At 49.5% G+C, this 16,776-nt stretch overlaps 1 protein-coding gene across 3 annotated transcripts in view; it reads right to left on the reverse strand.

The window, feature by feature from the left end:
• LOC144163283 (uncharacterized) overlaps nucleotides 1–16,776 on the reverse strand; it is a 42,002-nt gene that overhangs the window by 15,551 nt on the left and 9,675 nt on the right. For all 3 annotated transcript variants that reach the window (XM_077694182.1, XM_077694183.1, XM_077694181.1), the window contains 6 exons: nucleotides 14,613–14,939; nucleotides 14,243–14,515; nucleotides 12,025–12,270; nucleotides 9,342–10,163; nucleotides 2,486–2,719; nucleotides 772–990 (listed from right to left, as the gene is read on the reverse strand). In XM_077694182.1, the coding sequence (XP_077550308.1) occupies nucleotides 772–990; nucleotides 2,486–2,719; nucleotides 9,342–10,163; nucleotides 12,025–12,270; nucleotides 14,243–14,515; nucleotides 14,613–14,939 (2,121 nt within the window). The remainder of the gene's footprint in view (nucleotides 1–771; nucleotides 991–2,485; nucleotides 2,720–9,341; nucleotides 10,164–12,024; nucleotides 12,271–14,242; nucleotides 14,516–14,612; nucleotides 14,940–16,776) is intronic.

The following is a 16,776-nucleotide window of genomic DNA, read 5'->3' on the forward strand; positions in this document are numbered from 1 at the left end:
AGCAGGGCGTTAGAAAAGCAGGCGACACCACCAAGCCCAGCAGCAGATTATTACACCAGTTGGGCACAGCGATAGCGGCAGTAGCAGCGATCCCGCAGTTAACAGAGAATGCCAGCGAAGCTTCAAGCTCTCCTCTACCACCCACAGGTCAATGGAAAAATGGCGCCCTCGCAAGGGGGTGCGATGGCGGGGGAGAATTCTCCAGAGTGGCTCCCGCTGCCCCAAGAAGCATGTCAACAGGCTCACCACATGCAAGACTGGTGAGCACTGAGCAGGCCTTGCCATAGCCATGTGCTGTGCTACTGAATTTATTCATCAAATGGGTAGCTACAAAAATGACACCGACTCCCAATGCATATCAAATTTGAGAATACCGCTCTTAACAGCCAGCACCTGACAGACACGCTCACACTCGTTAGATTAGGCATTTGCAAGAGTGGCATATCATACACACACCTTGTGGATTCTCCTCAGTGGGGAAATGAAACAGCGGTGGGAATGTGTCGATGGAGGGGAAAGCTTTAAATTCTCTTTACCTCTGAATGTGCCCACACATATACATAGCTTGCCCATGACCACACCACAAGCTTTTTCAGCGCTCCCAAAGATAAGAGCATCAGATAAGTGCACAGCCTGGTGCCATGCTTGTGGGCCACAGACACGGCAGCTACGCCGACGTCAGTCACGCCACCCATAAGCATGAAATACTGCTCTTGGAGTCGGTGGATGCGGCAGCTGAGTGTAGTATACTCAGAAAAGAGGGGGACTCACGGAATGCGGGGTGCTCATCTTGGGCGTGGCGACTATCGAGGTGGCGTTCCCGTGGTGCAAGATGGAAGCCTTGGGCTTGACATCCGCGTGGTGGTTGGCCTTGTGATGCGAGCGACTGGTGGTTCTCGTTGTTGTGGCTACAGCAACGGTGGGCGCTTGCACCGAGGTCACTACCGACGGTTTTGCCGTAATGATGGTTGCTGCTACGGAGATGGGCTGCTGCTTGTAAAATATGGAGGGAAGGAGGACAACCACCAAAGTGGGGATATATGAGAAGCACGGCACGGCGAGCAGGTAGAAAGGTTTCACCACCCTAGCAGAACAAAACTGCTCCCTTAAAACCCTGTCTCTGCCCTCTCTCTTTTTGTGAATTCAGCACCCCTATACCAAAAAGGCAGGAATGTGCAAATGTATATGGCGGCTTCTGCTGAGCTCAGGGTCATAAAAAGGCAAACTCTAGCTTTCAAACATTATGTCTCCTCAATTTGTCACTTTGGACTACCCAAAAACCACCCAAAAGTGGCTTTTTCTTCTTTTTTCATTTTTGTGCCTACGGGGTCTTACTGCGAGTGCAGTCCTTACACTGCCCGCGAACTATACAGAACTTTTTTGAGCTGGTAAATCCAAGAGACCAGTCCCCCCCCCCCTACTACTAGCAATAAGTTCATTTGAATCCCCATTTCCATCATGTGTTTTGTCCTGCTGCACTTTGTCGAGTGTTTTGAGCAAGTACAGTCAGAAGATTTGCACAGGCGAACACGACAGCTACCGTCCTTTTTTTTTTCCTGCCATCTAAACACGCAAAAACCAGCGCCACAAGTCAGAAATCGCAGGCACACCGGACGTGCAACTTGTTCAGCAGCCAGCGTTATTGACTGCTGCTGGGCTCGGGTATAGCCAGCTTTATTTATCTATTCACTGGGGATGAGAAAAATATGGCTAACGTCATATACTTATAAACAAACAAAGCATCAGTTGCCACCCAACACAAGCCGACAGGTGTTATACTTCAGTTCAAACTACAAGACATTCAGTGTCCTTATTAATGCAAACTTATGGGCGGAACTTCTAAATGAATGGATGAAAATGACAGGGTAATTCGTTTCCGTCCCTAGTGTAGTGTTCCTTCTGCTTTTCACAGTGTCCCTGCCGCGGTCTTCAAACAGCCACTGCGAGGGATTTTGTACCAACTGTGGCATCCTTAAAACAACACACTCATCCTGTACACACACGAAACACAGATTTCTGGATGATACCTCGCTTTCGAACAAACTATAAATTACAAATGCTTCAGTACAGGTGCGCTGATAATTTCACACTTGGGCGTCTGCGCGAATGCTTTGTGAACTTGGAGGACTCCATTCGTTGAGACCTGTGCTGTCCTGTTTGTACAAATAGATCGTGTGTATGCTTACTCGTGTAAAATTGTTATTGCTTTCAACATGTTTTGTATTGCTACAATGTAAGTGTTTGGTTCAACTGCAGTGTCAATATTAACTGCAGTGTCAATATTAACTGCCGTGTTCCATGATATATCAATGTCCAGTGTCGCCTACATGTCTTGTAATGGCTTCTGGGGCCCCGTCAAGCTGCGCAACGCAGCTTTTAGCCCTGGAAGATTTTCCAGTTTGTTTCTGGAATAAAGATTTTCTGATTGAATTGATTGATTGAGTGCCTAGGCATTGGGTGTGGCGCATTCTTCCAAACGGCTCACCGAGATGACGGTCTGCTGCTTGGCCGGTGGTTCGTGCCGTTGCATGCTGTGCTGGTGTGGCAAGGGTGCAACGGTGGCCGTGTTGTCGTTCGACGAGGAGCTCACTTGCGGCTTGTTGGACTCCCGCAGCTTCTCCTCGATGGAAATCATCTGCTGCAGCAGCAGCTTCTGCTGTGGCGTGGGCTTCTTGAGGGAGTTCAGGTAGGTGATCTGAGTCTGCAGCTGCTCGTACAGCTGCAAGTATAGGGGAGCGCAAGAGAGAGAGAATAGGCATTTATTGATGGGTGCAAGTGCTGATACCACGAGGAAAGAGCACGGGGGCTTAGGTGCCACCTTGGCAGTGCGAGGAATCAAGGTTAAAAAAATTCCCCGCATTTCCCCGAGGGGAAGAATGTGAAAGTGCGAATGCACGAGTTGAATTTGCGCGGTTCGGTAATGTTCGCGAAAGAGAGATCACACACACACACACAACTACAAAAAAAGAAAGATGCATTTAAGCGGGTGCATTAGCCCTTCTCACGCCCGATTCCTGGCCAATCCCCCACGTGGGTATGTGCCATGTCAGCGGCCAGGCAGCGCGCGCCCATCTCCCCCCAGTGCCAAGGAAGACGAGGAGATTCCTGGCCAATCCCCAACGTGGGTATGTGATGCGGACATCGCCGGTGGACGCAGGTTCAGGGTCGCTTAAGAAGTGCATTGCACTTAAAAAATGGACAGGCAATTTGGCTGCACTGGTCACAGAATATCAAGTGGAACTAGCATACATTTCCGCCTATAAAGCGGTGTCCAGCAAACCAAAGCAGGTATGCTTTGCCATGGTTGTGACTACACATATAGAAGTAAGAGCACGGGCCCAGATTTCTCGTGGTTGACCCTATGAATGCTTACGCTGTAAGTAATTGATTGATTGATTGATTACTCATTGCTTGATGCACGCGCCAGTAGCACCTGTAGCAGCCTGCATTTTATAAATAATCACCCAATAATACCCAACTATGGGCATGTATCACTTTGCTAGAATAACAGCATCAACAGCCTATTGTGTGCTGAAACGCCAGAGCTTAGGCCTAATGTTTCGCTCTGAGGTTTTACATTAATCCACACCTGCACCTTGATGAAGTAAAACGAGGACAATGTGTCTTTCCAATTGGTACTGGTTGACAATGTCAAACCTGAAAGCATGCCGTTAGACTTAACCTTAAGTAAGCCTCACTTTGAGCCTTACGTCATGTCAATCGACGTCGTACTCATTGCATGCTGCGTTGCAGCTATCAGTTGATGACAGGCGTCAGAACGTGATGTTAGGCCTAACATTGGGCCGTCGTATACCTGCATCGGTCCCTCTCTCTACCACCCATGAAATTTTGTACAAGCAAGTTATAAAACTGGAAATACAGGAGGCTTCAGAGGCTTTCGCACCCAAAAGGAACACTGATACATTGTGCAACTAATCGTGCGAGAGAACACTAAAATGCGGGCCTAGAGTAGGTGATTGAGGCACTGTTGCGGTAGCAACAGTTTAGAGAACGATGTAGGGGCCGCAAACAAATGCTAAGCTTAATATTGAGCATAGCCAATTTCACCTGGTGTAGGAATTACGAGCATGCTGGCCATAGACATGGTGACTAGGCTGGTCCCCATGCTCCATTTTACATGTTATCACCTCACCAAAAAAATGAATGGATGCTGCATGAAAGAGGTGTTCTAGTACTTTCCCTCTCCATCTTTTTTTTTTTGAAGTCGTCAGTAATCTATGCTTTAAAACTGATGTTTCAATGTATTGAATTACCCTGGGGAAACTATACAAGCACTATGCAAACACGTCACACGGGCCTTAAATGCCAAAACAGGGGTATTATAGTCGGTACAATTTCCACCTTGCACGTATGGCAACTGTGCTAGACCCTTACCTTTAACGCGGCATTTTAATTTGAACACGTTATGTATCACAAGCAATGAAAAACTGGGCATTGTTAGCAGCAGCTGGTCCCAAAATTTTATGCATTTTCGACTTAAAAAAAAAAAAAAAAAAACCTGGCAAGAACAAGAACTGAACACAGGAACATGTGGTGACAGTAAAGTTAATTAACCACTACTCTTATGGGTGGAAAACAAGGTGCCGGGGAAGCGAGGTCCGAGAGGCGAGGCGTATGATTAGGCTTAACATCTGGCAGCTCTAATGGTAAGTTTAGTGGCCTGCCAAGTAATACCAAAACATTTGGCAGCCATTATGGTAAGTTTAATGGCCTGCCAAGTAATACCAAACTTACTGTATGTCCAATTGCGGGTATCGTTTGACAATGTTAGACCTCAACGTTATCGCCTCCTGTATTTTTACAATGCCAAACGCATCAGCCCAGACCGGCCAACCAAGCCCTCTCCTTCTACTCCGGCCACTCTTCCCCAATCCGTAGCCTTCCCAGTGCTTCAATCATGTGACCAGATCAGCTTGGGGCGATGCATGGTGGAGAGCGGCAGCGTAGGCAAAACATGCTCCGCTGCGGCTCTGAGCTTTCTAGCGCTGGCGCGAGCGCCATTTCTTTGACAATCTCAACCAACGGTTGCCTTGGCAACCAGGCACAAGCCGCTCTCAAAGTCGGTTACGGTTGCGTGATCCCGGTTCAGCTCGGAGCCCCACCTCGCGACATATGGGCACTGCAGGCGCACCACTTATTACCACTGGGAAGCGCGCGATGCGTTTGGCATTGTAAAAATACAGAAGGCGATGGTTAGATGCCACAGAAAACACGGCTTTTGAGGTACACTTCAACGCGCCCCGACTGCGAAAGCATTATGGCTTTCCTGGCGATAGTTTACCACTTCGTTGTGTGTGCGTCATGCTGTTTTCATCAAGCTACCACATTACACATTCGTACATTTTCAGTACGGAGTTCTGAATGATCTTGGGACTGGTCACATACCCACTGAGGGGGACTGGCTAATGACTGACAGCTGCCATCAATTGCTTGCAGCTGATTAACCAATTCTCGCTTGGCTGCGATGTTAGCATACCCACCGACAAATACTACCAAACCACTTTGGGGGATTGGCCAGTGAAGATGACAGCTTCAATCAAAGGCTTACGGTTGATTCTCCAATTGCTGCTGCCACAATGCTCTCTTTCATTCAAAGTACGATGGCAGACTTAAGTGCCCACTGTAGTTTTTTTAGATTATGTTGAGCGCAGTACCTCCAATACAAGGGGGACCTCTGTTCCATGCAGTGGTAGGGGTAGCATACCACAACTCACCACTGTGCTCAAACATAATCTTACGCAAGGATATTTTGCAGGTGCAACACCAAGACTCGGAAATCTTTAAAGCGGTACTACAGGCATCACTTCTCACAATGCACCGAATGCCTCAAGATGCCATCGAAAACGGCAAACAAAGAATAGGCAACTGAATACCCACGTGACCGCAAATTACTGCCCTCCAAACTTTATTCTCGGGCTACTTTGTAAGCATCTTCTTGGTACAAGCACTGAAGACTTCCAAACAGGTTGCGCGTTTGGCACCCTGTGAAAAGTTCAACTTGCTTACACCATGAGGAAGTGTCTTCCTGCAGTCCCTTTCCTTTTTGCATTACGCCGTATTTTGCTGCTACAACTTGTACAAAAATAGAGCGCTGTGAGCATTTTATTGATGCATCGAAATGGGGCACTAAAAGTGCCTGTAACGCTACGTTACGACAGATAAGAGTGAAGCATTAAAAAAACGAGACGGTTTCTTGTGGTGGACCCTTCTAGTGCTTGCGCTCAAAGTGATTGATTGATTGAACTTCTTTGAAATGATTGAGTTGATTAGGCATTTTATAAAGTGGTTCAATGCACCTCTCCAGGTATAAGCCACTTTTGGCAAGCTTGATTTGAGCTGCAGAAGAGATCTACACTTGTATGGCTTAAGATGCGGCCCTCCTCCTTGAGTTATTTCCTCGTTCTCAGTAACCGTTCTCCAGCAGATATCCTTGTTAGGCCAACGATTAGGCTTAACGTCTGGCAGCCCTAATGGTAAGTTTAGTGGCTGGCCAAGTCACACCAAAGCCGCTGCACGTCAACTTGCAGGTACTGTTCGACAACGTTACGCATCAAAGTGCAACGTTAGGCCTTGTGTCAATGGCACATACCGCCTCTTGGAGCAGCTTGGCTGGCCCCTTGGCAACAGTGGAAGGCTTTACCTTACATCCACCAAACCCAGAAAGGTACGGGTACAACTGCTCTTGCACTAAAGATTTACCCAATATTCACAGTGGCTCTTTTGGCAGCACGTCACTACCTAGAACTTGCTTGGGTCTGCACTTGTTTTTACACAATTTGGGAATACAGAAGCTAGGGCATAGCAAGTGGTTCTTTATGAACCTGAGCTCTCAGTTCACTGTGTTGAATCAATGTGCTTCCTCTTTTATCCAGAGTTTCAACTTTGCCACTCTTTTCGTTAACGGATGATTGAACCCATTTCTTCAAGCAGACAATGGCAACCCTAAAACCGTAGCATGCTTTTACTTAACATAAGAGTTAAAGGGACACTGAAGTGAATTTGTCAAGCTCCCGTTTTTGCTTGCACTGCATAGACTGGCTCAAATTAGCCCACTTTTCATCGTTTATCCGGTTGACAAATCGGTAATTATTTTACAAAGCGCCAAAGAAGAAAAACTACCATGCGCGGTTTGCGGCGGCCGCACCAACTAAAGCTGTGACGTTGGGAGGAGCGGGACCGTGATTGGACGATGCCCAAGGTGAGCAACCAAGCAAGTTTCGGTTTCGGTTTCGGTTCTGTAAAACACAACCTGTGGCGTTGTTGGATGGGCATTCTCAATAACTCAGTAATCATCGTACCGCGCTTCTGCCATGTTGTCAGCTGTAAAAATGCATAAAGATAAGCCTCCCAGGACGGCTTGGAATCGTAGCATTCACTAGCCGAGGTCTACGCAGTGCATGGACGCCCTCCGCGTACCCGCAGACGCACAAATGTCATGCGCTTTTCCCCCCCTATTTGGAGCTTGCCTCACTCATGCCTGTACCGTAAAATGCGTGTTCGCACCAGGCCAAGGGTCTGTTCATTCTGGCCTGTGCCCACTGCCCGCAAGCAGTCGGTGCTTATGGACAGCACGCCAACGAGAACTCGCTAGCGCGCCAGTGCCAGCCTGCGCGCGTTCTGTGAACTAGTTCGTGGAGCCATGAACGTTGCGGCCCAAACAAAGGTGAACTCAATGTAGAAAACATTGGCAGAAAACAAAAAAGTTAACTTACAAAAAAAAAAAAAAAAAAGCACGTACCCGCGAGGATTCGAACTCGTGACTTGCAAAACACTAGGCGGCGACATACCTGCAGCCTTAGACAACTCGGCCACGAGACGGGCTGCGCTGACCCTGGTAATATAAGGTATATATTGTACAATAAGTTTACATTTTATTTAGTTTTGGCATTTCAAGCAGCTTAGGTGACTATTTGTTGTATTGTGCTCGTGCAGTAAGTGTCCCCCGAGTTTCCGCAATAGCTCACGTCTAGCAATTGCATTTCGTAGACGGAAAAGCGTTCGCAGATGCGTAGTCGTGCTGCTGACCGCTGTGCTTGTTCGCCCAGCGCAAAAAAGTGCTTCCCGCGCCCTATTTTTACGCTGTACGGTAAAAATATCAGTTGATTTTATTTCCTTAGTACCTATATTGACTTCGCTGACTCTTCTCCCGCCTTCAAGAGGCCTTATATTTTCCTACGGGCGTACCAGTCAGCGAAGCGTCGCATGTGCGCTTGTGCAGAGCTTGTGTGAAGCGACCTTGACTTGGAGCTAGATACAGTGTACAAACTAACCAAGTAAAGAAAGGCCCATTCTTCCATTCACAAACATGTCCTGGCTTCGTTTCAACTGAGCGAACGAATTGCGACGACCCGTCAGCGTCCGGCGGACGAAACGCTGGGCCGACTGACTCTGTCTGAAGGCCGGGGAGCCGTGCAGATAGCGCAGCCAATTGCGAGCACGGCTCCTCTCGACGTCACACAAAAACGCCGCAGAAAATGGGCGAGCGTAAAGAGAGGAGGACAGCATTTTCGAATTAAGTTTTCTACTAAATAAAAGCGCGTAAACGCGCCCAGAGTGGTCGTAACATGGCCTGGGGACCCCGGACTACAATTTGCGCAAGTAATCCCGCAATGTTTACATATCACTTCAGTGTCCCTTTAATGTGACTGTGATATCGTTCGGCGTTTGCGATACCATCAATTTGCTGCAACGTCATCAAACTTCACATGCGTCGGCATAATAAAAAGAAAAAAAAAAAAAGTGCATGTACAGTTGACTCTATTACTTTGTCCCTGTTGTGACTCCTAATATTTGGCACAACTTAGCAGACAATCTAATTAATCTAAGCAGAGAGTCAAACTACCAAGAGCTGACCGTATGCTTCCATAGGCACCCATTTAATGTGACATTTATTTGAATATCATAAGGCACGTAGCAAAGATCGCATAAGCCGGCCACAACACTACTCTACTCTCATGCTCAGTAACGGAGGCAATAAGCAGTTGTAAGCAGTCTAAAATTGCCAGCTAGCTTAGTAGTGTACAGCACAATACAAATTTAATCAAAACCATACATAAAAACAAAGGAGTAGCTCCTCCAAAACAAAATGCCTTAAGGCCAAGCAAAAGTTTCACTCAGTTTGGCAAGATAATTTATTTGCACTTACAAAGGAGGCCAAACTCTTTGAATCGAGAAAAGTGACAGAAAGAAAATGCGCCTGAGACGACCGTGCTGACACACAACTTGCATTATACAATGGGATTTTGGGAGAAGAGGTCAAACCACTCTCAACGGCCCGCAAAAAGGCAAGGCCCCCAAGGCAAGCAAAACGTTCCTCTCACCTGTTGGTTCTGAGAGTTCATGGGCGCTGTACACTTCGCACTGTGCCCGCTGGTGTGCGGTGCGACACTACCACTGTTCGACGCTGTGACCGTCACTGTGGGCGTCACAGTCGTGACCACGGGGCTCGCCGCCACACTCACTACCGTGTGCGGCACTGCTGTCCGGCCCATGGGCGCCATCACCGCAGTCGTCATCGTGGTGGTCGGCACCACAGAACTCGCCACTGAGCTAACCACGGTGTTCGTCACGGCGTGACACGTGTGATGCAAAGCCTGCGGCTGGTGGTGCGCTTGCTGCTGCTGCTGGTGATGATGCCCCATCGGTGACGGGCTGACGACGATGTGGTTGATGCGCGCATTGTTCGCTCCGTGACACAGCATGTTCGCCACGGCGGACCCGTGTAACGTCACAAACGACTGCTGCCCCAGCTGCTGCGCCGACACCAGCCCGTTGTTGACCGTGTGCAGGGTGAGCTGGTGCGGGTGCGTGACGACCGAGGGTGCGACGAGGGACGGTGCCACGACGGTCGGCGCCGTCACGGTCACACGCGGCGCCGTCAGGGAGGCGAGGTCCGGCACGCTGACGGGCGGTGCCGCGGAGAGACGCTCCAGGAGGGCCGAGTGGGTCCGCGAGAGAGCAGTCGCCCCGGACGCACTCGTCGACGTGGGGGTGACCGTCAGCCCCGGTGACTGCACCGGCGCGGGAACCGAGGACATGCCGCCCGGCGGGTGCAGCACCACGCTGCCATCGTGGGCGAGCGAGAGCTGCACCCGCTGCTGCGGCGACACCGCCACGGTCTGTGGCGACTTGCTCACCACCACCTGCGCGGAAGAAACACCCGTCAGTTTGCAAATTCCCCACAAGACATAAACGTCACAATTTACAGAAGTTGTAACCAAGCCGGCCATGACGTGATTGCACGAGTGAGAGTATTAGTAACTGCGTGGATTGCTAGGTACAGGCGGAGACTTAATATTCTGGACCACGCTAGTGCATGTCAGAAACCTCCAATGCGCTCCCTGGAGACCCAGTGCCCCTTGTTGAGACCGGCGCGCATGCGCGTCCTTTTTTACTAGCAGGCATGCAATTTTCTCGCTTCCGGCAGTGGTGTTGTGACGGTCACTGAAGCACTGCAAAGCAACGCTTTTGTAACACTCCCTCCATCCCGATGGCACAAGTGCTCCAAGTGTCGTGATGAATACTTACGCACAATGTTTTGTTTGGTATTTTCCAATTTTGTGCCTTATCGTTTATATACGATGAGAGTAGCGGCTTGCGAACGAAGCGTGTGTGAAGCACAATCACAGAGTGTTGCGCTATCGACACCAAAATGCCAGCAAGATGAATCGCGAACCTGTATTCATCTTGTTTATTTTGTATACCCCTTGACCACTGAACCTATCTTTCAGCTCTCTTTCCACTGCGTGTGTGAAGCACAATCACAGAGTGTTGCGCTATCGACACCAAAATGCCAGCAAGATGAATCGCGAACCTGTATTCATCTTGTTTATTTTGTATACCCCTTGACCACTGAACCTATCTTTCAGCTCTCTTCAGTGGGCAATTTTTAAGGTTATTTAAAGAAATTCTCTTTCTTTTTACTGCCTACTTCCTTATTTTAAAAAAATGATCCATAGCCATACTCATATAAATTCTGTTCGCTCTGCACGTCGGCATACATTCTAAATGGCATGTCAACATTCCGCACGTCAGCATTCGTCAAATTCGCCTGCTTTATTGGCAGTGGAAAGCGAGCTGAAAGATAAGTTCAGTTCATTTGGCGACGCCGTTTGCAAGCCGCTAGTCTCATCGTGTATGAACGATAAGGCACAAAACTGGAAAATCAAAAACAAAACAATCCGCGTAAGTATTTTCCAGGATGCGAGGAGCACTGGCGCCAAAGCCGGCTAATTCGTCACATTAGGCCGCAAATATGCCATCGGGATGGAGGGAATGCTACAAAGGTGTTGCTATGCGGTGCTTCAGTGACCATTACACCACTGCAGGAAGCGAGATAGCGAGCGCCGGGACAGTCTCGACAACACGTGCCAGGCCTCCAGGGTGCACATCGGCACTATTGCCACGCACTCGCGTGGTCTCGAATACTAACTCTTTGAGGGTTTTTGCCATATATGTACGGCAGCAGTTTTCCGTACCACAGGTCTTTGCCATAAAGGTACGGCTTTGACACTCCGTTTGAAATGTCGCGCCATAATCACGATGCATGCTTACTAGCTGCCTCCTCCTATGACTTGCAAGAAGCGTTTGAAATTTGATTGTGCTACCTTCTAGCGGAGACAAACAGAACTCCCTAGCTTCAGCGCATCAGGTGGTCTGTGTCAACGCCCTTTCGTGGTTTTAGTTTCGCCACGCAAACGCAACGGATGCGCGCAAAATGATTTTTATCTGTATCGGCACTGATTTCCATCTACATTGGCGCTGCTCCTTACTTGTTTATCTCCGTAATTTATCACTGTAAAGTAATTTGACCACATGGGAAAGTTTTTCTTAAAAAATTCGACCCTCTAAGGGTTAAAGCCGGTGCTTCATTAGGCGCTCTCTTCGCTATCAAACGCGCATATTTTGCCCTGCTAACAGCTTTTGGCAGTGCATAGCCGAGAATCAACCTTGAATTCTTTCATGCTCCGTATCGACCCTAGTGGTGCCGACTGTAACCCTCACCTGGACGTTTTCTGTAACCGGGGCTGGTGTAACGGGGACTTCAACCGAGATGGTGCCTTCCTGGTTGGACGTCGGAGAGGGCGGAGGTGTGGACTCCGGCATGATCCCGTGTTCCTTCAGCAGCTCAGCCAGATTGACCGTGGGCGCCACCCTCACCGGCTTCTCAGGGGGCGGGGCGGGTGCCGACGTTGTAGCTGGCTGCGGCTGGTGCAATACTGCTGCCGACGTCATGGGCGTCGAGACAGGCTGCAATGCAGAAAGGGTAATTCAGTGGGGGGGAAAATGGGGGGGGGGGGAAAGAGCAAAACATTTGTTTTCTCAATTGACTTGGCACCAGCAGCAATTATAAGTAGGGGTGTGCGAATATTCGAAACTTCGAATATTCGATTCGAATTTCTTGGTATTCGATTCGATTCGAACGACACTTTTATTGTTCGAAATATTCGAACCACCCAAAACTAAAAAAAAAAAAAAAAAAATTCAGAGCGTGTTTGTATCGGTGTTTATTTACAGTGGACTCTCGATGATACGATTCTGGGGGTGCGAATTTCTGGATGATACGAATTTCCGAAAAGTCCCGGCTAAATCGCATCGTTTGCAATGGGAAAAATTTCGGCTGTTACGAACGGACCTGCGCGGCCCGGCGAAAGATACGAACGAGCCGGCGAGGCACCCGACTGCCGAACGAGCAAGTGACGGCTCTCGCTCTCCTGTTTGTCACTCTTTCTACAGAAACGGCCGGGCTGTTGTTTTCTGCTCGCGAAAACGCTCTGCGCACGCCCAACGCGCTGACACCGCTGGGAAACCACCCCCACGCTGCGCGCGGCGCGGCCGGCGGCGTCAACATGGCGTCGGCTCCAGCCGCGAAGTGGCGCGGGCGCTCGTGCGACCGCTTCTAACCGCTCTTTAAAATGCGGCTCAAGGGAGACATGAAGTTGCTTGTGCGGTAAAGGAGCTGATGATGCATGCGAAAACGGTACTATAAAAGATCATCCGCGCCGCTAGTGAAAGCGCCCATAAAATATTTGCCGTGGTGCTAAGCCTAACCATCTCCGGAGGAGCCAAGCCGGCTGTCTCGATCTCATCGCAAGTAGTCAGGCTCTTCCATTCTGCCGCGCGCGTCGTGCGTCATTTTCTGACAGAGGTAGGCGCTACCGCGGGCGCGAAATCGTCGATGCGGGCGTGAAAATACAGCGCTCGCAGAGCCGAGGCGAGCGAATCGCGTGCAAAAACGCACCATATGCGGTTCACGCTTGACTGTTGCGGCGTGTGGCGAGCTTGGGCACAGCGAGTGAGGAGACAAGCGCGAAGCTTTACGTGCTCCAGAAAGGACTGCTTTGCGACATGGGTGTTAAAAAAAGCAGAAAAAATCACGAATTTTTCACGCGAAAGTAAGAAAAGAAATAAACGAAAACTTTTTTCAGCGCTCAATTTTTTGTTCTGTGTTGGTTCATACGAATTTCGGATGATACGAATATTTTTCGCAGTCCCGCGAGATTAGTATCATCAAGATTTTACTGTATCAGCGCGCGGCAATGTGCACGGGCTCAGGCATGCCAGCTACTTCAAGTGAGCGGCTGTTTTCGGTATCTGGTAAAGTGGTAACGAGCAGAAGGTTGTCACTGCTCCCCGAACATGTCAAGCAGTTAAACTTTCTCCATGTTAACATTTAAGTGAGTGCAGACCTTAACCTGTTGAGTGCAATGGTATTGTGTAATTCCTAATTTTACTTTGTGTGATTTGTTGTGCAATAAAGTTGCAGTTTTTGTGTCTCTAGATGGTGAAAACATTAATTTTACAAAAAACAATAAGTATTCGAATTCGAAAAATATTAGAAAAATATTCGATTCGATTCGAACTGTTTTTATTATTCGAATTCGCTTCGAAATTAAAAAATTGATATTCGCACACCCCTAATTATAAGTGAATATATCTTCCCTAGATCAGCTTTAATGTACGTAGTTATGTTTCCCGGTACAAGCTAAAAATACAAGCAAAATAAAAAAATAAAAAAAAAGTACAAGCTGTGGTGCCAGATAGACCCACGCACTTCACCGAGTAGCTTTGAAGTGACAAACATAAAACTCAAAAGGGCTTCCATATACCTCTAAGCACATAAAATTACTTCAAATTTGATTTTACAAAATTCCGCTCGAAGAAGAAAGTTTGCAGCCACAGCCAGGCCTGAAATGGAACAGTTCCTCAATCGAGCACCCACCACAGCCATGGGCTGCTGCATTGGCACTGGGTGGAGCACGGTGGTGTTTGTGGTCATGACCGGGTGGTGGGTGACCAGGTTGGCAGCCGCCGAGGACACTACGGTGCCAGCCGCCGAGATGAGGGGCCCCGACAGGGCGCCATGGTGGTGGTGGTGGTGATGGTGGTGGTCGTGCGTCAAGATCTGCGGCTGGGTGAAGGTGGGGATCTGCATCAGGGGCTGGTGGTGCTGGTCCGTCTGGAACGCGCCCAAGGTCGGCTGGGCCAGCATGGTCTGCAAAAGGGAGGGGGGGGTTGAAGGGGTGGATTGGCCACGGGCTCTCTCTCGCTCAACGAGCCGAGCCAAGCCAATGTGGGGCTGGACTACTCGCCTGCGGGGGCAGCATGGCCTGCAGCTGCTGCAGGGTCAGCGGCTGTCCGGGGGCGATGGCGAACGACAGCGGCGACGAGACCATGCGCGGGGCCAGGATGATGTTGGGCCGGGGCCCGGGTATGACCAGGGTGGGGTGGCCGGGGTGGCCACCGTGGTGCTTGGGTGCCTGGTGGTGCCCGAGGGTGAGCCCCGCCTGGGGTGGCCGAAGCGCCAGCTGAACGCCCTGGATCTGCCCCAGGGACCCCTGGATCTGGCCCAGGGAGCCCTGGATCAGGATTGGGCTCTGGCCCAGCCCCGGAATGTACTGGTTCAGCAGGAACGTGCCCTGCGAGGGAGGAGGGGGGAGAGAGAGAGGGACATTCGCTGGTCGTTCTGCTCTCGCGTCAGGTACCAAGCAGAATGGAGTCATCATCATCATCACCACCACCCCCTACGAATGTGGCTCGCTCGGCTTATCCCGTCTCCCAACCATTTACTCGTATGGTTCCCGCCTGTTGCCCATCCAATGCCCCAGAAGTATTGGCACAGCCCACTCCCATGTTCCAGCCGTGCCTTAGAGCTTCCTTCCCCCCGTGGAAACTATCATTGCCATGTTTCTTTGGAACTTGAAGATTATGAGAAAGACAGCCAGCTGGTTGTGAGAGAGAGGCTGAGCTCACAGCTCGCACTTGGAGCTCGCTTCTCACGACATGAGGCTTGCCCCTTGCGCAGTCCAGCATCGAGCGCCTGACCTGGGCGACATGCATGTTTCATGATGAACTTAATTTCTCAGTTCCCGCTACGTCTTGCCTCAAGACCCCAGTGGCGTCCTTAAGGCCAACCTCCATGCAGCGAAATTTGACGGCCACCCATGATCGACTCGCCACGCAGTTTACATCAACTTCAACCTCCATACAACACGAAGCAACAAATGCCGCCGACCAGCGAGCTGCTTGCATCAGGTCACCAGGTGTAAAATCCGAAACAAGAAGCGCGTAAATATAACCCTGCTTATAAGTTGTCTCCAACAAAGTGTAACTTGATATAAACGACCTGAATAACATTTACAGTAGAATTTTGATGATACGAATCTCGCGGGACTGCGAGAAATACTCATATCATCCGAAATTCGTATCAACCAACACAGACCGAAAAATTGAGCACTAAAAAAAGTTTCCATTTATTTTTTTTCTTACTTTCACATGAAGAAACCAGTGACATTTTTCTGCTTTTTTTTAAACCTCCACGTTGCCGACCAGTCCGACTTTCGTCTCCTCACTTGTAGTGCCCAAGCTCACTACATGCCGCAACAGTCAACAAATGAACAGCATGGCGCGCTGTTGCATGCAATTTGTGAAGTCGGCGTTGCCGCCTGTGCCTCGGTCAGTAAATGGCGCACGACGCGCAGAACAGTGGGAGGAGCCTGACTACTTCGCCAATGGGGAGGCGTGCGCCTCATGGCGGCATTTTCGAAGCGCTCAAGACAGCCGGCTGGCCGTACGTCACTGTCGCTTGCTCGCTTGACAGTCAGGCGCCTTGCCAACCCGTTTGTATCAATCGCCACATGCAGGTCCGCTCGCAAGAGCCAAAATTTTTCCCATTGCAAACGATGCAATTTCGCCGGGACTAATGAGAAATTCGTAATCCATATCACCCAGAATCGTATCATCGAGATTCCACTGTACTTGTTTATTGTGAGAGCGGTGTTTTTTTAAATTGGGCGTCATAATTAGCACAGAAGCATTACCACATGGCAACAATGGGTGAAACTGTTTGCACTGTTCGCCTGCTTGCTAGCTTTGCAGCCACTTTTCAGTTCGATGAGCTGAACTTCGCTACACGACCATCATTTTTTCCATTTCGGCCACACACCCACTGCGGTACTGTGGCAGTTTTCTGGACGTGGTGGTGTTCACGAGAAAAGGGCTGTACACAGGAAAAAGGTGCAAAAGGAGCGTCTGCTTTTTGGTTGCTGAGTGCGCAGACAAGAAAGTCGTGATTGGCTGCAGCTTCAAAATACACTTTGCCGCTTCCGGTCACATTCACTGCCGCTTGTCTGAAATGTACCGTATTGACTCGAATCTAACGCGCCCTCGATTGCAACGCGCACCCGTTTTTTGCGGTCCGAAGAAGAAGAAAAAACGCAATGTCCTAGATTGTAACGCGCTTTGGACTTTCATTAT

This window comes from Haemaphysalis longicornis, unplaced genomic scaffold (genome assembly GCF_048455015.1).
Source record: "Haemaphysalis longicornis isolate Haplotype H1 unplaced genomic scaffold, Haemaphysalis longicornis Haplotype H1 scaffold_12, whole genome shotgun sequence".
Classification (NCBI taxonomy): Eukaryota; Metazoa; Arthropoda; class Arachnida; order Ixodida; family Ixodidae; genus Haemaphysalis; species Haemaphysalis longicornis.